This window comes from Astatotilapia calliptera, chromosome 18, assembly GCF_964374335.1.
Source record: "Astatotilapia calliptera chromosome 18, fAstCal68.1, whole genome shotgun sequence".
Taxonomy (NCBI): Eukaryota; Metazoa; Chordata; class Actinopteri; order Cichliformes; family Cichlidae; genus Astatotilapia; species Astatotilapia calliptera.
The window spans coordinates 7101975-7122703 of NC_137439.1; the positions used below are offsets into that span (position 1 = coordinate 7101975).

Sequence of the window (20729 nt, forward strand, 5' to 3'; positions counted from 1 at the left end):
TTTTAATCCCTGAACACAACACAGCAGTTCCCTAAAAAAGCTCAACCTGACCCACAGGGTTGTCTTCAAGTTCCTATTGAGTTTTGGTTCAATTTAAAAATACCGAGCACTGTCCTTCATTTGTCAGTTAAAAAAGAAAACTTTTTTCAGCTTTTGCCAAGTTATCAACAATCCGGTGAATGTCTGTCACACTGATTGCTCTTCTCAGGGTTACCAGGGGATGGTGGACGGTGGAGACAACATCAAAGAGGCGAAGTGGGAAAGCGTCTCCAGCATGCTGCAAGTGGTGAGCAGATCAGTGTTCAGCTCACACACACCGCACATTTCTTCTTAATGGGCTGTAAACAGTGAAACAAACTCAGTCTGCTTTGAGAAAAATACTGTGTGTTGTAAATACTGTAGACATTTTAGCATCATTAAAAGTGTTTGGTAAGAAAACCTTTGTAGTACTTATGCTGGTACGTGTTGTCATAGTGGACATGAGTGACTTTTACTCAAAGGGACACAGGCAATAATGCTTTTAGCTTGCAGCTTGATGATACTGAAGTAGCTTGCCATTGCCAGTGTGTGAATGTGTGTGTGAATGGGTGAATGACTGAATGTAGTGTAAAGCGCTTTGGGGTCCTATGGACTAGAAAAGCGCTATACAAATGCAGGCCATTTACCATTACCATTTCAAGGAGACCTTTTCACTGATGAGTGAACAGTGGGGATAAAAGATCTCGTAGGTCAGCGATACTGGAAAAAATACAGTCTAAGAGGACACAATGTCCTAAAAAGAAGCCAAAAGAATCTTTAAAAAATTTAAAAAATGAAGAAAATCATGACAGGTTATTGTAATGTTCGTTTACTTTAGGGTGGAACTGTCATCGGGAGTGCCCGCTGCAAAGATTTCCGTACCCATGAGGGCCGCCTGAAAGCTGCACACAACCTTGTGCAGCGTGACATCACCAACCTGTGTGTGATTGGTGGAGACGGAAGCTTGACTGGGGCCAACCTGTTCAGGGAGGAATGGAGCAGCCTGTTGGAGGAGCTCCTGCAGCAAGGTGACTCCTCACAACAGGAGGTTTTGTTTTTAACTTTAACACCAGGCTTCCCTGCTTTTACAAGTTTAAAGGGAAACTTTCTCCCTCCTTGTTTTTTGTTTAGGTTTGATCGATGAGGAAGCGACCCAGAGAAACTCCGAGCTCCACATCGTCGGTATGGTTGGCTCCATCGACAATGACTTCTGCGGCACTGACATGACCATTGGCACCGACTCGGCCCTGCATCGGATCATTGAGGTGGTGGACGCCATCATGACCACTGCCCAGAGGTGAACAATTTCTGAGAGAGGTCTTAATAGAAAAGATATAAACTGTGTTTTTTTTTTACATGCTTCAGTGTAGGGTAAAGGTTGGCGTTCCCCCTCTACTGAACAAATTTAGATCAACCCACTGAGTTTCAGCATAAATGCTCTTTTTTTGTTTGTTTTTGACATTATTTCTGTTTGTTTTTTTATAGCCACCAGAGGACGTTTGTCCTGGAGGTCATGGGGAGACACTGCGGGTAGGCATCTTTTATTCCACACACACATATACATAATATTGCGTGACATCCACTTAGTCTTAGTGGCCACAAAATCATATGCTTGTAATCAAATTCTTTAGAAAGCATATTTAAGACTTTGAAAATGTCGAATGATAAATGTGGAATGTTCAAATACCGACAAGTGAGTCAGACTCCAGCTAAAATGTCAAAGTAGTATTTTATGCAGATACATTGTATGTACCATGGTCCAGAAAATATAGCATTGACAACAGGCGAAAAATCGACTCTGTTCGGAATCGAACCCACAACCTTTGAATTGCATTGCACGTTGACTGGAAGTCCAATGGGCTGTCCATTATGCCACAGAGCCTGCTGTTTAGGCCTACTGATAAGGTTAGTTAGTGGAGTGCATTCTGGCTTTAGTGAGATTTCAGTGTAGCAAGAGACTAAAAGAACTGTCTTTAGTGAGAGCTGAAATGTATGATTTTATAAATTGTGTATGTGTGCAGATATCTGGCCCTGGTCAGCGCCCTGGCATGTGGAGCAGACTGGGTTTTTATCCCAGAAATGCCTCCTGAAGATGGATGGGAAGACAACATGTGTCAGAAACTGTCCGAGGTGACAAACACACACATACACACACACTGTTTTCACTGTAGTAGCTTATGTTTTAATTAGAGTGGATAGTTTTCTGTCTTTGGCTAGGAGGACAGAAGTAATTTAGCTAAGCAAGTTTCTAATAAAGATTTACATGACAGAAAATATGTTAGAATAATTAAGCAAAAATCTTTATTTTCTTGAAAATACAGTGTAAAAAGTGAGAACAGTAATCCCTGTCACAATAAAGAAACTTATAAATGACATATTGGAAGGTTACAGCTGTCAGAACTTAGTATAATGTGTAGAAGTGCTTGCTTTGATGTACGTCAGGACATCAGCACCCACAGAATTTTACCAGTTTCTCACAATGCTCTGAGGGGACCATTCTCCAGTTTTCATCCAGTCTTTGCCACAGAATTGTGACTTGTGTGTGGAAGCAGACATCTTTAAACTTCCCCAGATATCCACAGTAAAGCAGGAGTCCCTCAAATTCGACGTTCACTATAAAATCGAACTCACATTTGAACTGTTTAACTATTAGTTGTGCCACAAGGGCTTCTATTTTTACTCGTTTCAGCTTGACTCACATGCTGCCTTTTCATGGATTTAATTTTAAGCATCTAAAGTAGAAAGTTTAATGTTTCCTTTGAGATTTTTTGTATAATGAGAATCTTTATAGTTTTCCCCTGTAATAAAGTGACTCTGTTGGCACTTGAACCCACAAGCTTTGAATTGCATCTGAAGAAAATCATTAGAAGTCTAATGCTCTATCCATTGCGCCACAAAGCCTGCTGAATGCTGGCTGTTGGGTCATTAAGCAAACCTGCAAAACTCAACCCAGAATCTCCAAATCATTCGATTGTAATCTTAAACCTTCCTATAAGTAAACTTCAATTTAATTTCAAGCTGGAAATTAGAGTCCATAAAAGCAGTTATGACTGAAAACTAAATGGCAGAAGAATTGGAGAAAAACAGGCCCTTGAATGGCAGCCTCTGATGGGATTAAGACCTACAAACTTTGAATTAGAGCTCAACTGCCAACTGGCAACACATGAAAGGCTACCATTAAAGTTCATTCTGTGTTTAGTGAACCTGAATAACTAACCAGTTTGGTGGTTACACAGTCCCAGTTGATCAAGATGCTTCGTGCTGGGATGACTAAAATCACACTGGCCAGTAGCTAAGATGTAGCAGCACTTGGTCTATAACAAAGGTTCTCCACACACTTTAATAATAATAATTGGGTTTTGTAATGGCAGTTAGTTAAGAAAGTTATATGGTAGAGCCTGACTCTTGTGGCCGTCAACCCCACGAGCTTTCGATTACATCTTGACTCTTTGCCAGTCCAATGTGGCCACCACATAAACACAAGACTATTCTAATGTTTATCACAGACCATTTGAAGACCTGAAGAACATTGTTTTGTTTTTTTTATTTTCCAGTCAGTCTCATATGGTTAGTATTCTTGTTATTGTCCAGATTCGATCTCGAGGTTCCAGGTTGAACATTATCATAGTTGCTGAAGGCGCAACTGACCGACAAGGACAACACATTACCTCTGATTTTGTAAAGGATGTGAGTAGAGCTGTGTTTCAGACTGACACAGAGGGGAACCAGAAGCTGGACCAGCTGGTGGATATAAACATGAAAATGAAAAACTACAGCAGAGCAACCTTTCTGTTTTGAATCCAAACATTTGCCACATGCCACACACATAGGAAAGGTTTCATTGTGATATTATAGACATTCATGTTTCGGTGTCATGGTTTCTTTAGCTCAGTAGACACTGACATTGAATGACTCAAAACTCAAGAAGTTTATTGTCATTTCATATTGTGTTACCCAGCCTGAAACGAAATACTGTTTCTCACCAGCCTCTGCAGTGCAAAAAGCAATACAGTTTAAAAAGAATAAATACAGTTTAAAATGATCTGATGTCTTAAAAAGTTTTTAAATAAAAGGGAAATATGGTGTTATAAAGTGTACCCTGTAGTGCAGCTGATTGACTGTTGATGGCACTAAATGTATATTTCAGCCAAATTACAGCAAAGAGCAAAGAGAAAGCCTACCAAACAAAAAGAAATTCCTAAATTTAAAGTTTTCAACAAATTCAAAATTGTCTTTTAGAAATGTTTTATGAGAAAGGACCAAATATGTGAACACTGCATGTAAACTGAGCTGTAAATAAAAGAAGGTTCTGCAGTCAACTTTAAACTAACCCTGCTGGCTAACAGCAATAGTATAAGTAAATTATTGATGTATCTCTACAGCACACTGCTTTTCATGACCAGTTAACTTCACATATGAAGCTTCTCCCAAATTGTGGCAAATGTCTGCTGATGAAGGGCAACCTGTTGGTGCTCTTTGGAAACGCAAAGGTCTCTCAGTAATTAGCGCTCAGACTTATCCTACGTTACTGGTTCCAGCTTTTGGCAATGCAAAACATTTTCTCTCATGTTTTAAACTGCCTTTGCTTGTTTATATCCCTCTAGAATCGTGCTGATAAGAAAAGGCTGAACATTATTATTGTAGCCGAGGGTGCCATAGATCGCCACAACAAATCAATAACCCCCGATTATATCAAGGATGTAAGTACGGTCACGAAGCCTGGCCGATACACGGAGCCACAAATTCTCCCTCAGAAGCATGGGCCACTGTCTTTCGTGGTTTGGATGTTGGTTTCCTTCACCATGGGAACACACCATTTCGTGTCCTGTATGCTGTTGTATTTCGTTCTTTTTTACACAAATGTTCATATATCCATTTATGAACCATTTATGGATGAGCTGTACGGTTCTCTTTGCACCCTGTATTTTGCTTTATGCCTGTTCACTTTGCATGTGTATTACATGACAGGAGATGTTTTGCATGATTTCTCCTTCTTATTTTTTTCTTTTGGCATGTCTTTTCTTGTTATTGCATGTTCCTACGAATGTTCTTGTTTATTTTTAAGATGCTATATAATCCTGCTTTATATAATATTACATTGACACTACATATTTAGTAGAAATATGATCACAGTCTTCAGAAATTTGGAATTTTTTTAAGTGAAATCCTAAATATTTTTATAGATATATTGTATTTAACTGGAATGGCATATATTTTTAAGCCCTTTATGCCAACTAATAATTCATGTTTACTATTCAAAACCAGCTGGTAGTGCGCCGCCTGGGTTTTGACACCAGGGTTACTATCTTGGGCCATGTGCAGAGAGGTGGAACACCCTCAGCGTTTGACAGAATCCTGGTAAATAGCAATCAATAAATAAGACTCATATCATGGATTGGTGAAAGTCAAAAAAAAAAAAAAGTTCTGTGCTCATTACTTCCCTCTGAATGAACTTTAATCTTTGCAGGCAAGCCGCATGGGTGTGGAGGCAGTGCTAGCATTACTGGAGGCATCTGCAAACACCCCGGCCTGCGTCGTGTCTCTGGTTGGCAACCAGGCTGTTCGACTGCCACTTATGGAGTGTGTTCAGATGGTAAGTATGTTTGTTTTAGAGACAGATATGAGATTGTTAGGTTTTATAATAAAGGTCAAAGGTCAATCATCAGAATCAGAATCTTTCCAGTAGAGGAAACTGTTTTGTTGAAGAGATGTGGCTAGAATTTAGAAAGAGATGAATTTTGGAAAACAAAAATACAACAAAAGCCTCAAGTTATATTGGTCTTTTCACTTGTCCTAATCTTCTTTCGTAGCAGGAGTCACACAGAATTATGTGTAAAGGCGACTCTGGTGGAACTTGAATTTTTGAATTGCATCTGAAGGGAACCACTAGAAGTACAATACACAAAGCCCAATGAATGACTAAATTCATGCTGGAAAAAAACTGAGATTTTGGTGTAGCAGGAACCTTGAACAAGGTTTTCCCCTTGTTCAAGGTTCTGTGCTGTGGATTCTGTGCTTAGTAAACTTGAGGGTTTCATTTCCTGGTGGTAGTAACACATTTTCAGTTGACCAAAGCACTTTGTTTGGATGACTACAATAAAGCTGGTCAAAAACTAAGATTTTTGTGTAGCAGGAACCTTCAACAAAGTTCTCCCCTTTAAATTACCGACTCTGGTGGGACTTGTACCCACAGCCTTTGAATTGCATCTGATGGGATCCACTAGAAGTCCAACGCGCTACCCATTGCGCCACAGAGCCTACTATTTCTGATCTTTATTACCCAGAATGTGGCGTAGAATTCACGTAGGTGATGTGAACGTCCCTAGAAAGTCCATTCTGAGTACCTACTGTTCAGATGCGCAATTGTGTGCAACCTGAATCTTCTCTGCTTTGCAAAGAATTCAAGGGAAATAAAAACCCTCTTGAGTTAGTGATTCTGGTGGAACGCAAACCTAGAAAATTACATCAACAGCAAACTCAACTGTATTTAAATGACAGCCATATGCTACTACAAGTAGTGTGGATTCTGTGCTTTGTAAACTTGAGGCTTTCATTTCCTGGTGGTAGTAACAGATTTTCAGTTGACCAAAGCACTTTGTTTGGATGACTACAATTGAGCTGGTCAGAAACTAAGATTTATGTGTAGCAGGAACCTTCAATAAAGTTCTCCCCTTTAAATTAGCAACTCTGGTGGGACTTGAACCCACAACCTTTGAATTGCGTCTGAAAGGATCCACTAGAAGTCCAGCACGCTATCCATTGCGCCACAGAGCCTACAAATTCTGGCCTCGATGACCCAGAATGTGGCGTAGACTTCACGTAGGTGATGTGAACGTCCCTAGAAACCCCATTCTGAGTACCTACTGTTCAGATGCGCATTTGTGTGCAACCTGAATCTTCTCTGCTTTGCAAAGAATTCAAGGGAAATAAAAACCCTCTTGAGTTAGTGATTCTGGTGGAACGCAAACCTAGAAAATTACATCAACAGCAAAGTCAACTGTATTTAAATGACAGCCATATGCTACTACAAGTAGTGTGGATTCTGTGCTTTGTAAACTTGAGGCTTTCATTTCCTGGTGCTAGTAACAGATTTTCAGTTGACCAAAGCACTTTGTTTAGATGACTACAATCGAGCTGGTCAGAAACTAAGATTTTTGTGTAGCAGGAACCTTCAATAAAGTTCTCCCCTTTAAATTAAGGACTCTGGTGGGACTCGAACCCACAACCTTTGAATTGCCTCTGATGGGATACACTAGAAGTCCAACGCGCTATCCATTGCGCCACAGAGCCTACAAATTCAGGTCTTGATGACCCAGAATGTGGCGTAGAATTCACGTAGGTGATGTGAACGTCCCTAGAAACCCCATTCTGAGTACCTACTGCAGATGCGCATTTGTGTGCAACCTGAATCTTCTCTGCTTTGCAAAGAATTCAAGGGAAATAAAAACCCTCTTGAGTTAGTGATTCTGGTGGAACGCAAACCTAGAAAATTACATCAACAGCAAAGTCAACTGTATTTAAATGACAGCCATATGCTACTACAAGTAGTGTGGATTCTGTGCTTTGTAAACTTGAGGCTTTCATTTCCTGGTGGTAGTAACAGATTTTCAGTTGACCAAAGCACTTTGTTTGGATGACTACAATTGAGCTGGTCAGAAACTAAGATTTATGTGTAGCAGGAACCTTCAATAAAGTTCTCCCCTTTAAATTAGCAACTCTGGTGGGACTTGAACCCACAACCTTTGAATTGCGTCTGAAAGGATCCACTAGAAGTCCAGCATGCTATCCATTGCGCCACAGAGCCTACAAATTCTGGCCTCGATGACCCAGAATGTGGCGTAGACTTCACGTAGGTGATGTGAACGTCCCTAGAAACCCCATTCTGAGTACCTACTGTTCAGATGCGCATTTGTGTGCAACCTGAATCTTCTCTGCTTTGCAAAGAATTCAAGGGAAATAAAAACCCTCTTGAGTTAGTGATTCTGGTGGAACGCAAACCTAGAAAATTACATCAACAGCAAAGTCAACTGTATTTAAATGACAGCCATATGCTACTACAAGTAGTGTGGATTCTGTGCTTTGTAAACTTGAGGCTTTCATTTCCTGGTGCTAGTAACAGATTTTCAGTTGACCAAAGCACTTTGTTTAGATGACTACAATCGAGCTGGTCAGAAACTAAGATTTTTGTGTAGCAGGAACCTTCAATAAAGTTCTCCCCTTTAAATTAGCGACTCTGGTGGGACTCGAACCCACAACCTTTGAATTGCCTCTGATGGGATACACTAGAAGTCCAACGCGCTATCCATTGCGCCACAGAGCCTACAAATTCAGGTCTTGATGACCCAGAATGTGGCGTAGAATTCACGTAGGTGATGTGAACGTCCCTAGAAACCCCATTCTGAGTACCTACTGCAGATGCGCATTTGTGTGCAACCTGAATCTTCTCTGCTTTGCAAAGAATTCAAGGGAAATAAAAACCCTCTTGAGTTAGTGATTCTGGTGGAACGCAAACCTAGAAAATTACATCAACAGCAAAGTCAACTGTATTTAAATGACAGCCATATGCTACTACAAGTAGTGTGGATTCTGTGCTTTGTAAACTTGAGGCTTTCATTTCCTGGTGGTAGTAACAGATTTTCAGTTGACCAAAGCACTTTGTTTAGATGACTACAATCGAGATGGTCAAAAACTTAGATTTTTGTGTAGCAGGAACCTTCAATAAAGTTCTCCCCTTTAAATTACCGACTCTGGTGGGACTTGAACCCACAACCTTTGAATTGCACCTGAAAGGAGCCACTAGAAGTCCAACGCGCTATCCATTGCGCCACAGAGCCTACAAATTCTGGCCTCGATGACCCAGAATGTGGCGTAGAATTGACGTAGGTGATGTGAACGTCCCTAGAAACCCCATTCTGAGTACCTACTGCAGATGCGCATTTGTGTGCAACCTGAATCTTCTCTGCTTTGCAAAGAATTCAAGGGAAATAAAAACCCTCTTGAGTTAGTGATTCTGGTGGAACGCAAACCTAGAAAATTACATCAACAGCAAAGTCAACTGTATTTAAATGACAGCCATATGCTACTACAAGTAGTGTGGATTCTGTGCTTTGTAAACTTGAGGCTTTCATTTCCTGGTGCTAGTAACAGATTTTCAGTTGACCAAAGCACTTTGTTTAGATGACTACAATCGAGCTGGTCAGAAACTAAGATTTATGTGTAGCAGGTACCTTCAACAAAGCTCTCCCCTTTAAATTAGTGACTCTGGTGGGACTTGAACCCACAACCTTTGAATTGCATCTGATGGAATCCACTAGAAGTCCAACGCGCTATCCATTGCGCCACAGAGCCTACTAATTCTGATCTTTATTACCCAGAATGTGGCGTAGAATTCACGTAGGTGATGTGAACGTCCCTAGAAACCCCATTCTGAGTACCTACTGTTCAGATGCGCATTTGTGTGCAACCTGAATCTTCTCTGCTTTGCAAAGAATTCAAGGGAAATAAAAACCCTCTTGAGTTAGTGATTCTGGTGGAACGCAAACCTAGAAAATTACATCAACAGCAAACTCAACTGTATAATTAGATGACAGCCATATGCTACTACAAGTGGTGTGGATTCTGAGCTTTGTAAACTTGAGGCTTTCATTTCCTGGTGGTAGTAACAGATTTTCAGTTGACCAAAGCACTTTGTTTAGATGACTACAATCGAGCTGGTCAGAAACTAAGATTTTTGTGTAGCAGGAACCTTCAATAAAGTTCTCCCCTTTAAATTAGCGACTCTGGTGGGACTCGAACCCACAACCTTTGAATTGCCTCTGATGGGATACACTAGAAGTCCAACGCGCTATCCATTGCGCCACAGAGCCTACAAATTCAGGTCTTGATGACCCAGAATGTGGCGTAGAATTCACGTAGGTGATGTGAACGTCCCTAGAAACCCCATTCTGAGTACCTACTGCAGATGCGCATTTGTGTGCAACCTGAATCTTCTCTGCTTTGCAAAGAATTCAAGGGAAATAAAAACCCTCTTGAGTTAGTGATTCTGGTGGAACGCAAACCTAGAAAATTACATCAACAGCAAAGTCAACTGTATTTAAATGACAGCCATATGCTACTACAAGTAGTGTGGATTCTGTGCTTTGTAAACTTGAGGCTTTCATTTCCTGGTGGTAGTAACAGATTTTCAGTTGACCAAAGCACTTTGTTTAGATGACTACAATCGAGATGGTCAAAAACTTAGATTTTTGTGTAGCAGGAACCTTCAATAAAGTTCTCCCCTTTAAATTACCGACTCTGGTGGGACTTGAACCCACAACCTTTGAATTGCACCTGAAAGGATCCACTAGAAGTCCAACGCGCTATCCATTGCGCCACAGAGCCTACAAATTCTGGCCTCGATGACCCAGAATGTGGCGTAGAATTGACGTAGGTGATGTGAACGTCCCTAGAAACCCCATTCTGAGTACCTACTGCAGATGCGCATTTGTGTGCAACCTGAATCTTCTCTGCTTTGCAAAGAATTCAAGGGAAATAAAAACCCTCTTGAGTTAGTGATTCTGGTGGAACGCAAACCTAGAAAATTACATCAACAGCAAACTCAACTGTATTTAAATGACAGCCATATGCTACTACAAGTAGTGTGGATTCTGTGCTTTGTAAACTTGAGGCTTTCATTTCCTGGTGGTAGTAACAGATTTTCAGTTGACCAAAGCACTTTGTTTGGATGACTACAATAGAGCTGGTCAGAATCTAAGATTTATGTGTAGCAGGAACCTTCAACAAAGCTCTCCCCTTTAAATTAGCGACTCTGGTGGGACTTGAACCCACAACCTTTGAATTGCATCTGATGGAATCCACTAGAAGTCCAACGCGCTATCCATTGCGCCACAGAGCCTACTAATTCTGATCTTTATTACCCAGAATGTGGCGTAGAATTCACGTAGGTGATGTGAACGTCCCTAGAAACCCCATTCTGAGTACCTACTGTTCAGATGCGCATTTGTGTGCAACCTGAATCTTCTCTGCTTTGCAAAGAATTCAAGGGAAATAAAAACCCTCTTGAGTTAGTGATTCTGGTGGAACGCAAACCTAGAAAATTACATCAACAGCAAAGTCAACTGTATTTAAATGACAGCCATATGCTACTACAAGTAGTGTGGATTCTGTGCTTTGTAAACTTGAGGCTTTCATTTCCTGGTGGTAGTAACAGATTTTCAGTTGACCAAAGCACTTTGTTTGGATGACTACAATAGAGCTGGTCAGAAACTAAGATTTATGTGTAGCAGGAACCTTCAACAAAGCGCTCCCCTTTAAATTACTGACTCTGGTGGGACTTGAACCCACAACCTTTGAATTGCATCTGATGGAATCCACTAGAAGTCCAACGCGCTATCCATTGCGCCACAGAGCCTACTAATTCTGATCTTTATTACCCAGAATGTGGCGTAGAATTCACGTAGGTGATGTGAACGTCCCTAGAAACCCCATTCTGAGTACCTACTGTTCAGATGCGCATTTGTGTGCAACCTGAATCTTCTCTGCTTTGCAAAGAATTCAAGGGAAATAAAAACCCTCTTGAGTTAGTGATTCTGGTGGAACGTAAACCTAGAAAATTACATCAACAGCAAACTCAACTGTATAATTAGATGACAGCCATATGCTACTACAAGTGGTGTGGATTCTGAGCTTTGTAAACTTGAGGCTTTCATTTCCTGGTGGTAGTAACAGATTTTCAGTTGACCAAAGCACTTTGTTTAGATGACTACAATAGAGCTGGTCAGAAACTAAGATTTTTGTGTAGAAGGAACCTTCAATAAAGTTCTCCCCTTTAAATTAGCGACTCTGGTGGGACTCGAACCCACAACCTTTGAATTGCCTCTGATGGGATACACTAGAAGTCCAACGCGCTATCCATTGTGCCACAGAGCCTACTAATTCTGATCATTATTACCCAGAATGTGGCGTAGAATTCACGTAGGTGATGTGAACGTCCCTAGAAACCCCATTCTGAGTACCTACTGTTCAGATGCGCATTTGTGTGCAACCTGAATCTTCTCTGCTTTGCAAAGAATTCAAGGGAAATAAAAACCCTCTTGAGTTAGTGATTCTGGTGGAACGCAAACCTAGAAAATTACATCAACAGCAAACTCAACTGTATAATTAGATGACAGCCATATGCTACTACAAGTGGTGTGGATTCTGAGATTTGTAAACTTGAGGCTTTCATTTCCTGGTGGTAGTAACAGATTTTCAGTTGACCAAAGCACTTTGTTTAGATGACTACAATCGAGATGGTCAAAAACTTAGATTTTTGTGTAGCAGGAACCTTCAATAAAGTTCTCCCCTTTAAATTACCGACTCTGGTGGGACTTGAACCCACAACCTTTGAATTGCACCTGAAAGGATCCACTAGAAGTCCAACGCGCTATCCATTGCGCCACAGAGCCTACAAATTCTGGCCTCGATGACCCAGAATGTGGCGTAGAATTGACGTAGGTGATGTGAACGTCCCTAGAAACCCCATTCTGAGTACCTACTGCAGATGCGCATTTGTGTGCAACCTGAATCTTCTCTGCTTTGCAAAGAATTCAAGGGAAATAAAAACCCTCTTGAGTTAGTGATTCTGGTGGAACGCAAACCTAGAAAATTACATCAACAGCAAACTCAACTGTATTTAAATGACAGCCATATGCTACTACAAGTAGTGTGGATTCTGTGCTTTGTAAACTTGAGGCTTTCATTTCCTGGTGGTAGTAACAGATTTTCAGTTGACCAAAGCACTTTGTTTGGATGACTACAATAGAGCTGGTCAGAAACTAAGATTTATGTGTAGCAGGAACCTTCAACAAAGCTCTCCCCTTTAAATTAGCGACTCTGGTGGGACTTGAACCCACAACCTTTGAATTGCATCTGATGGAATCCACTAGAAGTCCAACGCGCTATCCATTGCGCCACAGAGCCTACTAATTCTGATCTTTATTACCCAGAATGTGGCGTAGAATTCACGTAGGTGATGTGAACGTCCCTAGAAACCCCATTCTGAGTACCTACTGTTCAGATGCGCATTTGTGTGCAACCTGAATCTTCTCTGCTTTGCAAAGAATTCAAGGGAAATAAAAACCCTCTTGAGTTAGTGATTCTGGTGGAACGCAAACCTAGAAAATTACATCAACAGCAAAGTCAACTGTATTTAAATGACAGCCATATGCTACTACAAGTAGTGTGGATTCTGTGCTTTGTAAACTTGAGGCTTTCATTTCCTGGTGGTAGTAACAGATTTTCAGTTGACCAAAGCACTTTGTTTGGATGACTACAATAGAGCTGGTCAGAAACTAAGATTTATGTGTAGCAGGAACCTTCAACAAAGCGCTCCCCTTTAAATTACTGACTCTGGTGGGACTTGAACCCACAACCTTTGAATTGCATCTGATGGAATCCACTAGAAGTCCAACGCGCTATCCATTGCGCCACAGAGCCTACTAATTCTGATCTTTATTACCCAGAATGTGGCGTAGAATTCACGTAGGTGATGTGAACGTCCCTAGAAACCCCATTCTGAGTACCTACTGTTCAGATGCGCATTTGTGTGCAACCTGAATCTTCTCTGCTTTGCAAAGAATTCAAGGGAAATAAAAACCCTCTTGAGTTAGTGATTCTGGTGGAACGTAAACCTAGAAAATTACATCAACAGCAAACTCAACTGTATAATTAGATGACAGCCATATGCTACTACAAGTGGTGTGGATTCTGAGCTTTGTAAACTTGAGGCTTTCATTTCCTGGTGGTAGTAACAGATTTTCAGTTGACCAAAGCACTTTGTTTAGATGACTACAATAGAGCTGGTCAGAAACTAAGATTTTTGTGTAGAAGGAACCTTCAATAAAGTTCTCCCCTTTAAATTAGCGACTCTGGTGGGACTCGAACCCACAACCTTTGAATTGCCTCTGATGGGATACACTAGAAGTCCAACGCGCTATCCATTGCGCCACAGAGCCTACTAATTCTGATCTTTATTACCCAGAATGTGGCGTAGAATTCACGTAGGTGATGTGAACGTCCCTAGAAACCCCATTCTGAGTACCTACTGTTCAGATGCGCATTTGTGTGCAACCTGAATCTTCTCTGCTTTGCAAAGAATTCAAGGGAAATAAAAACCCTCTTGAGTTAGTGATTCTGGTGGAACGCAAACCTAGAAAATTACATCAACAGCAAACTCAACTGTATAATTAGATGACAGCCATATGCTACTACAAGTGGTGTGGATTCTGAGCTTTGTAAACTTGAGGCTTTCATTTCCTGGTGGTAGTAACAGATTTTCAGTTGACCAAAGCACTTTGTTTGGATGACTACAATAGAGCTGGTCAGAAACTAAGATTTATGTGTAGCAGGAACCTTCAACAAAGCTCTCCCCTTTAAATTAGCGACTCTGGTGGGACTTGAACCCACAACCTTTGAATTGCATCTGATGGAATCCACTAGAAGTCCAACGCGCTATCCATTGCGCCACAGAGCCTACTAATTCTGATCTTTATTACCCAGAATGTGGCGTAGAATTCACGTAGGTGATGTGAACGTCCCTAGAAACCCCATTCTGAGTACCTACTGTTCAGATGCGCATTTGTGTGCAACCTGAATCTTCTCTGCTTTGCAAAGAATTCAAGGGAAATAAAAACCCTCTTGAGTTAGTGATTCTGGTGGAACGCAAACCTAGAAAATTACATCAACAGCAAAGTCAACTGTATTTAAATGACAGCCATATGCTACTACAAGTAGTGTGGATTCTGTGCTTTGTAAACTTGAGGCTTTCATTTCCTGGTGGTAGTAACAGATTTTCAGTTGACCAAAGCACTTTGTTTGGATGACTACAATTGAGCTGGTCAGAAACTAAGATTTATGTGTAGCAGGAACCTTCAATAAAGTTCTCCCCTTTAAATTAGCAACTCTGGTGGGACTTGAACCCACAACCTTTGAATTGCGTCTGAAAGGATCCACTAGAAGTCCAGCACGCTATCCATTGCGCCACAGAGCCTACAAATTCTGGCCTCGATGACCCAGAATGTGGCGTAGACTTCACGTAGGTGATGTGAACGTCCCTAGAAACCCCATTCTGAGTACCTACTGTTCAGATGCGCATTTGTGTGCAACCTGAATCTTCTCTGCTTTGCAAAGAATTCAAGGGAAATAAAAACCCTCTTGAGTTAGTGATTCTGGTGGAACGCAAACCTAGAAAATTACATCAACAGCAAAGTCAACTGTATTTAAATGACAGCCATATGCTACTACAAGTAGTGTGGATTCTGTGCTTTGTAAACTTGAGGCTTTCATTTCCTGGTGCTAGTAACAGATTTTCAGTTGACCAAAGCACTTTGTTTAGATGACTACAATCGAGCTGGTCAGAAACTAAGATTTTTGTGTAGCAGGAACCTTCAATAAAGTTCTCCCCTTTAAATTAGCGACTCTGGTGGGACTCGAACCCACAACCTTTGAATTGCCTCTGATGGGATACACTAGAAGTCCAACGCGCTATCCATTGCGCCACAGAGCCTACAAATTCAGGTCTTGATGACCCAGAATGTGGCGTAGAATTCACGTAGGTGATGTGAACGTCCCTAGAAACCCCATTCTGAGTACCTACTGCAGATGCGCATTTGTGTGCAACCTGAATCTTCTCTGCTTTGCAAAGAATTCAAGGGAAATAAAAACCCTCTTGAGTTAGTGATTCTGGTGGAACGCAAACCTAGAAAATTACATCAACAGCAAAGTCAACTGTATTTAAATGACAGCCATATGCTACTACAAGTAGTGTGGATTCTGTGCTTTGTAAACTTGAGGCTTTCATTTCCTGGTGGTAGTAACAGATTTTCAGTTGACCAAAGCACTTTGTTTAGATGACTACAATCGAGATGGTCAAAAACTTAGATTTTTGTGTAGCAGGAACCTTCAATAAAGTTCTCCCCTTTAAATTACCGACTCTGGTGGGACTTGAACCCACAACCTTTGAATTGCACCTGAAAGGAGCCACTAGAAGTCCAACGCGCTATCCATTGCGCCACAGAGCCTACAAATTCTGGCCTCGATGACCCAGAATGTGGCGTAGAATTGACGTAGGTGATGTGAACGTCCCTAGAAACCCCATTCTGAGTACCTACTGCAGATGCGCATTTGTGTGCAACCTGAATCTTCTCTGCTTTGCAAAGAATTCAAGGGAAATAAAAACCCTCTTGAGTTAGTGATTCTGGTGGAACGCAAACCTAGAAAATTACATCAACAGCAAAGTCAACTGTATTTAAATGACAGCCATATGCTACTACAAGTAGTGTGGATTCTGTGCTTTGTAAACTTGAGGCTTTCATTTCCTGGTGCTAGTAACAGATTTTCAGTTGACCAAAGCACTTTGTTTAGATGACTACAATCGAGCTGGTCAGAAACTAAGATTTATGTGTAGCAGGTACCTTCAACAAAGCTCTCCCCTTTAAATTAGTGACTCTGGTGGGACTTGAACCCACAACCTTTGAATTGCATCTGATGGAATCCACTAGAAGTCCAACGCGCTATCCATTGCGCCACAGAGCCTACTAATTCTGATCTTTATTACCCAGAATGTGGCGTAGAATTGACGTAGGTGATGTGAACGTCCCTAGAAACCCCATTCTGAGTACCTACTGCAGATGCGCATTTGTGTGCAACCTGAATCTTCTCTGCTTTGCAAAGAATTCAAGGGAAATAAAAACCCTCTTGAGTTAGTGATTCTGGTGGAACGCAAACCTAGAAAATTACATCAACAGCAAACTCAACTGTATAATTAGATGACAGCCATATGCTACTACAAGTGGTGTGGATTCTGAGCTTTGTAAACTTGAGGCTTTCATTTCCTGGTGGTAGTAACAGATTTTCAGTTGACCAAAGCACTTTGTTTAGATGACTACAATCGAGCTGGTCAGAAACTAAGATTTTTGTGTAGCAGGAACCTTCAATAAAGTTCTCCCCTTTAAATTAGCGACTCTGGTGGGACTCGAACCCACAACCTTTGAATTGCCTCTGATGGGATACACTAGAAGTCCAACGCGCTATCCATTGCGCCACAGAGCCTACAAATTCAGGTCTTGATGACCCAGAATGTGGCGTAGAATTCACGTAGGTGATGTGAACGTCCCTAGAAACCCCATTCTGAGTACCTACTGCAGATGCGCATTTGTGTGCAACCTGAATCTTCTCTGCTTTGCAAAGAATTCAAGGGAAATAAAAACCCTCTTGAGTTAGTGATTCTGGTGGAACGCAAACCTAGAAAATTACATCAACAGCAAAGTCAACTGTATTTAAATGACAGCCATATGCTACTACAAGTAGTGTGGATTCTGTGCTTTGTAAACTTGAGGCTTTCATTTCCTGGTGGTAGTAACAGATTTTCAGTTGACCAAAGCACTTTGTTTAGATGACTACAATCGAGATGGTCAAAAACTTAGATTTTTGTGTAGCAGGAACCTTCAATAAAGTTCTCCCCTTTAAATTACCGACTCTGGTGGGACTTGAACCCACAACCTTTGAATTGCACCTGAAAGGATCCACTAGAAGTCCAACGCGCTATCCATTGCGCCACAGAGCCTACAAATTCTGGCCTCGATGACCCAGAATGTGGCGTAGAATTGACGTAGGTGATGTGAACGTCCCTAGAAACCCCATTCTGAGTACCTACTGCAGATGCGCATTTGTGTGCAACCTGAATCTTCTCTGCTTTGCAAAGAATTCAAGGGAAATAAAAACCCTCTTGAGTTAGTGATTCTGGTGGAACGCAAACCTAGAAAATTACATCAACAGCAAACTCAACTGTATTTAAATGACAGCCATATGCTACTACAAGTAGTGTGGATTCTGTGCTTTGTAAACTTGAGGCTTTCATTTCCTGGTGGTAGTAACAGATTTTCAGTTGACCAAAGCACTTTGTTTGGATGACTACAATAGAGCTGGTCAGAAACTAAGATTTATGTGTAGCAGGAACCTTCAACAAAGCTCTCCCCTTTAAATTAGCGACTCTGGTGGGACTTGAACCCACAACCTTTGAATTGCATCTGATGGAATCCACTAGAAGTCCAACGCGCTATCCATTGCGCCACAGAGCCTACTAATTCTGATCTTTATTACCCAGAATGTGGCGTAGAATTCACGTAGGTGATGTGAACGTCCCTAGAAACCCCATTCTGAGTACCTACTGTTCAGATGCGCATTTGTGTGCAACCTGAATCTTCTCTGCTTTGCAAAGAATTCAAGGGAAATAAAAACCCTCTTGAGTTAGTGATTCTGGTGGAACGCAAACCTAGAAAATTACATCAACAGCAAAGTCAACTGTATTTAAATGACAGCCATATGCTACTACAAGTAGTGTGGATTCTGTGCTTTGTAAACTTGAGGCTTTCATTTCCTGGTGGTAGTAACAGATTTTCAGTTGACCAAAGCACTTTGTTTGGATGACTACAATAGAGCTGGTCAGAAACTAAGATTTATGTGTAGCAGGAACCTTCAACAAAGCGCTCCCCTTTAAATTACTGACTCTGGTGGGACTTGAACCCACAACCTTTGAATTGCATCTGATGGAATCCACTAGAAGTCCAACGCGCTATCCATTGCGCCACAGAGCCTACTAATTCTGATCTTTATTACCCAGAATGTGGCGTAGAATTCACGTAGGTGATGTGAACGTCCCTAGAAACCCCATTCTGAGTACCTACTGTTCAGATGCGCATTTGTGTGCAACCTGAATCTTCTCTGCTTTGCAAAGAATTCAAGGGAAATAAAAACCCTCTTGAGTTAGTGATTCTGGTGGAACGTAAACCTAGAAAATTACATCAACAGCAAACTCAACTGTATAATTAGATGACAGCCATATGCTACTACAAGTGGTGTGGATTCTGAGCTTTGTAAACTTGAGGCTTTCATTTCCTGGTGGTAGTAACAGATTTTCAGTTGACCAAAGCACTTTGTTTAGATGACTACAATAGAGCTGGTCAGAAACTAAGATTTTTGTGTAGAAGGAACCTTCAATAAAGTTCTCCCCTTTAAATTAGCGACTCTGGTGGGACTCGAACCCACAACCTTTGAATTGCCTCTGATGGGATACACTAGAAGTCCAACGCGCTATCCATTGTGCCACAGAGCCTACTAATTCTGATCATTATTACCCAGAATGTGGCGTAGAATTCACGTAGGTGATGTGAACGTCCCTAGAAACCCCATTCTGAGTACCTACTGTTCAGATGCGCATTTGTGTGCAACCTGAATCTTCTCTGCTTTGCAAAGAATTCAAGGGAAATAAAAACCCTCTTGAGTTAGTGATTCTGGTGGAACGCAAACCTAGAAAATTACATCAACAGCAAACTCAACTGTATAATTAGATGACAGCCATATGCTACTACAAGTGGTGTGGATTCTGAGATTTGTAAACTTGAGGCTTTCATTTCCTGGTGGTAGTAACAGATTTTCAGTTGACCAAAGCACTTTGTTTAGATGACTACAATCGAGATGGTCAAAAACTTAGATTTTTGTGTAGCAGGAACCTTCAATAAAGTTCTCCCCTTTAAATTACCGACTCTGGTGGGACTTGAACCCACAACCTTTGAATTGCACCTGAAAGGATCCACTAGAAGTCCAACGCGCTATCCATTGCGCCACAGAGCCTACAAATTCTGGCCTCGATGACCCAGAATGTGGCGTAGAATTGACGTAGGTGATGTGAACGTCCCTAGAAACCCCATTCTGAGTACCTACTGCAGATGCGCATTTGTGTGCAACCTGAATCTTCTCTGCTTTGCAAAGAATTCAAGGGAAATAAAAACCCTCTTGAGTTAGTGATTCTGGTGGAACGCAAACCTAGAAAATTACATCAACAGCAAACTCAACTGTATTTAAATGACAGCCATATGCTACTACAAGTAGTGTGGATTCTGTGCTTTGTAAACTTGAGGCTTTCATTTCCTGGTGGTAGTAACAGATTTTCAGTTGACCAAAGCACTTTGTTTGGATGACTACAATAGAGCTGGTCAGAAACTAAGATTTATGTGTAGCAGGAACCTTCAACAAAGCTCTCCCCTTTAAATTACCGACTCTGGTGGGACTTGAACCCACAACCTTTGAATTGCATCTGATGGAATCCACTAGAAGTCCAACGCGCTATCCATTGCGCCACAGAGCCTACTAATTCTGATCTTTATTACCCAGAATGTGGCGTAGAATTCACGTAGGTGATGTGAACGTCCCTAGAAACCCCATTCTGAGTACCTACTGTTCAGATGCGCATTTGTGTGCAACCTGAATCTTCTCTGCTTTGCAAAGAATTCAAGGGAAATAAAAACCCTCTTGAGTTAGTGATTCTGGTGGAACGCAAACCTAGAAAATTACATCAACAGCAAAGTCAACTGTATTTAAATGACAGCCATATGCTACTACAAGTAGTGTGGATTCTGTGCTTTGTAAACTTGAGGCTTTCATTTCCTGGTGGTAGTAACAGATTTTCAGTTGACCAAAGCACTTTGTTTGGATGACTACAATAGAGCTGGTCAGAAACTAAGATTTATGTGTAGCAGGAACCTTCAACAAAGCGCTCCCCTTTAAATTACTGACTCTGGTGGGACTTGAACCCACAACCTTTGAATTGCATCTGATGGAATCCACTAGAAGTCCAACGCGCTATCCATTGCGCCACAGAGCCTACTAATTCTGAT

The 20729-nt window shown here is 41.3% G+C and overlaps 1 protein-coding gene and 28 non-coding genes across 36 annotated transcripts in view; 1 reads left to right on the plus strand and 28 right to left on the minus strand.

The window, feature by feature from the left end:
- The window catches only part of LOC113010761 (ATP-dependent 6-phosphofructokinase, platelet type-like), a 48186-nt gene that overhangs the window by 7304 nt on the left and 20153 nt on the right, over positions 1-20729 (plus strand). For 4 of the 8 annotated variants that reach the window (XM_080293002.1, XM_080293000.1, XM_080293006.1 and 1 more), the window contains exons 3-10: positions 209-286; positions 857-1046; positions 1150-1315; positions 1504-1548; positions 2040-2148; positions 4623-4718; positions 5284-5376; positions 5486-5611. In XM_080293002.1, the coding sequence (XP_080149128.1) occupies positions 209-286; positions 857-1046; positions 1150-1315; positions 1504-1548; positions 2040-2148; positions 4623-4718; positions 5284-5376; positions 5486-5611 (903 nt within the window). Of the gene's footprint in view, positions 1-208; positions 287-856; positions 1047-1149; positions 1316-1503; positions 1549-2039; positions 2149-3609; positions 3706-4622; positions 4719-5283; positions 5377-5485; positions 5612-20729 lie in introns of all 8 variants that reach the window. The other 4 variants (XM_080293001.1, XM_080292999.1, XM_080293005.1 and 1 more) reach the window with 1 other exon arrangement.
- On the minus strand, positions 6185-6276 carry trnar-ucu (transfer RNA arginine (anticodon UCU)). Its single transcript is given in 2 exon segments — positions 6185-6220; positions 6240-6276. It is a non-coding gene; the product is annotated as a tRNA-Arg (tRNA).
- On the minus strand, positions 6701-6792 carry trnar-ucu (transfer RNA arginine (anticodon UCU)). The gene is given in 2 exon segments: positions 6701-6736; positions 6756-6792. It is a non-coding gene; the product is annotated as a tRNA-Arg (tRNA).
- On the minus strand, positions 7217-7308 carry trnar-ucu (transfer RNA arginine (anticodon UCU)). The gene is given in 2 exon segments: positions 7217-7252; positions 7272-7308. It is a non-coding gene; the product is annotated as a tRNA-Arg (tRNA).
- On the minus strand, positions 8247-8338 carry trnar-ucu (transfer RNA arginine (anticodon UCU)). The gene is given in 2 exon segments: positions 8247-8282; positions 8302-8338. It is a non-coding gene; the product is annotated as a tRNA-Arg (tRNA).
- trnar-ucu (transfer RNA arginine (anticodon UCU)) lies at positions 8761-8852 on the minus strand. Its single transcript is given in 2 exon segments — positions 8761-8796; positions 8816-8852. It is a non-coding gene; the product is annotated as a tRNA-Arg (tRNA).
- Positions 9275-9366, minus strand: trnar-ucu (transfer RNA arginine (anticodon UCU)). Its single transcript is given in 2 exon segments — positions 9275-9310; positions 9330-9366. It is a non-coding gene; the product is annotated as a tRNA-Arg (tRNA).
- Positions 9793-9884, minus strand: trnar-ucu (transfer RNA arginine (anticodon UCU)). Its single transcript is given in 2 exon segments — positions 9793-9828; positions 9848-9884. It is a non-coding gene; the product is annotated as a tRNA-Arg (tRNA).
- On the minus strand, positions 10307-10398 carry trnar-ucu (transfer RNA arginine (anticodon UCU)). Its single transcript is given in 2 exon segments — positions 10307-10342; positions 10362-10398. It is a non-coding gene; the product is annotated as a tRNA-Arg (tRNA).
- On the minus strand, positions 10821-10912 carry trnar-ucu (transfer RNA arginine (anticodon UCU)). The gene is given in 2 exon segments: positions 10821-10856; positions 10876-10912. It is a non-coding gene; the product is annotated as a tRNA-Arg (tRNA).
- trnar-ucu (transfer RNA arginine (anticodon UCU)) lies at positions 11337-11428 on the minus strand. The gene is given in 2 exon segments: positions 11337-11372; positions 11392-11428. It is a non-coding gene; the product is annotated as a tRNA-Arg (tRNA).
- trnar-ucu (transfer RNA arginine (anticodon UCU)) lies at positions 11855-11946 on the minus strand. The gene is given in 2 exon segments: positions 11855-11890; positions 11910-11946. It is a non-coding gene; the product is annotated as a tRNA-Arg (tRNA).
- trnar-ucu (transfer RNA arginine (anticodon UCU)) lies at positions 12373-12464 on the minus strand. Its single transcript is given in 2 exon segments — positions 12373-12408; positions 12428-12464. It is a non-coding gene; the product is annotated as a tRNA-Arg (tRNA).
- On the minus strand, positions 12887-12978 carry trnar-ucu (transfer RNA arginine (anticodon UCU)). The gene is given in 2 exon segments: positions 12887-12922; positions 12942-12978. It is a non-coding gene; the product is annotated as a tRNA-Arg (tRNA).
- Positions 13403-13494, minus strand: trnar-ucu (transfer RNA arginine (anticodon UCU)). The gene is given in 2 exon segments: positions 13403-13438; positions 13458-13494. It is a non-coding gene; the product is annotated as a tRNA-Arg (tRNA).
- On the minus strand, positions 13921-14012 carry trnar-ucu (transfer RNA arginine (anticodon UCU)). Its single transcript is given in 2 exon segments — positions 13921-13956; positions 13976-14012. It is a non-coding gene; the product is annotated as a tRNA-Arg (tRNA).
- On the minus strand, positions 14439-14530 carry trnar-ucu (transfer RNA arginine (anticodon UCU)). Its single transcript is given in 2 exon segments — positions 14439-14474; positions 14494-14530. It is a non-coding gene; the product is annotated as a tRNA-Arg (tRNA).
- Positions 14955-15046, minus strand: trnar-ucu (transfer RNA arginine (anticodon UCU)). The gene is given in 2 exon segments: positions 14955-14990; positions 15010-15046. It is a non-coding gene; the product is annotated as a tRNA-Arg (tRNA).
- Positions 15471-15562, minus strand: trnar-ucu (transfer RNA arginine (anticodon UCU)). The gene is given in 2 exon segments: positions 15471-15506; positions 15526-15562. It is a non-coding gene; the product is annotated as a tRNA-Arg (tRNA).
- On the minus strand, positions 15985-16076 carry trnar-ucu (transfer RNA arginine (anticodon UCU)). Its single transcript is given in 2 exon segments — positions 15985-16020; positions 16040-16076. It is a non-coding gene; the product is annotated as a tRNA-Arg (tRNA).
- trnar-ucu (transfer RNA arginine (anticodon UCU)) lies at positions 16499-16590 on the minus strand. Its single transcript is given in 2 exon segments — positions 16499-16534; positions 16554-16590. It is a non-coding gene; the product is annotated as a tRNA-Arg (tRNA).
- Positions 17015-17106, minus strand: trnar-ucu (transfer RNA arginine (anticodon UCU)). Its single transcript is given in 2 exon segments — positions 17015-17050; positions 17070-17106. It is a non-coding gene; the product is annotated as a tRNA-Arg (tRNA).
- Positions 17529-17620, minus strand: trnar-ucu (transfer RNA arginine (anticodon UCU)). The gene is given in 2 exon segments: positions 17529-17564; positions 17584-17620. It is a non-coding gene; the product is annotated as a tRNA-Arg (tRNA).
- trnar-ucu (transfer RNA arginine (anticodon UCU)) lies at positions 18043-18134 on the minus strand. Its single transcript is given in 2 exon segments — positions 18043-18078; positions 18098-18134. It is a non-coding gene; the product is annotated as a tRNA-Arg (tRNA).
- Positions 18559-18650, minus strand: trnar-ucu (transfer RNA arginine (anticodon UCU)). The gene is given in 2 exon segments: positions 18559-18594; positions 18614-18650. It is a non-coding gene; the product is annotated as a tRNA-Arg (tRNA).
- Positions 19077-19168, minus strand: trnar-ucu (transfer RNA arginine (anticodon UCU)). Its single transcript is given in 2 exon segments — positions 19077-19112; positions 19132-19168. It is a non-coding gene; the product is annotated as a tRNA-Arg (tRNA).
- trnar-ucu (transfer RNA arginine (anticodon UCU)) lies at positions 19595-19686 on the minus strand. Its single transcript is given in 2 exon segments — positions 19595-19630; positions 19650-19686. It is a non-coding gene; the product is annotated as a tRNA-Arg (tRNA).
- trnar-ucu (transfer RNA arginine (anticodon UCU)) lies at positions 20109-20200 on the minus strand. Its single transcript is given in 2 exon segments — positions 20109-20144; positions 20164-20200. It is a non-coding gene; the product is annotated as a tRNA-Arg (tRNA).
- On the minus strand, positions 20625-20716 carry trnar-ucu (transfer RNA arginine (anticodon UCU)). The gene is given in 2 exon segments: positions 20625-20660; positions 20680-20716. It is a non-coding gene; the product is annotated as a tRNA-Arg (tRNA).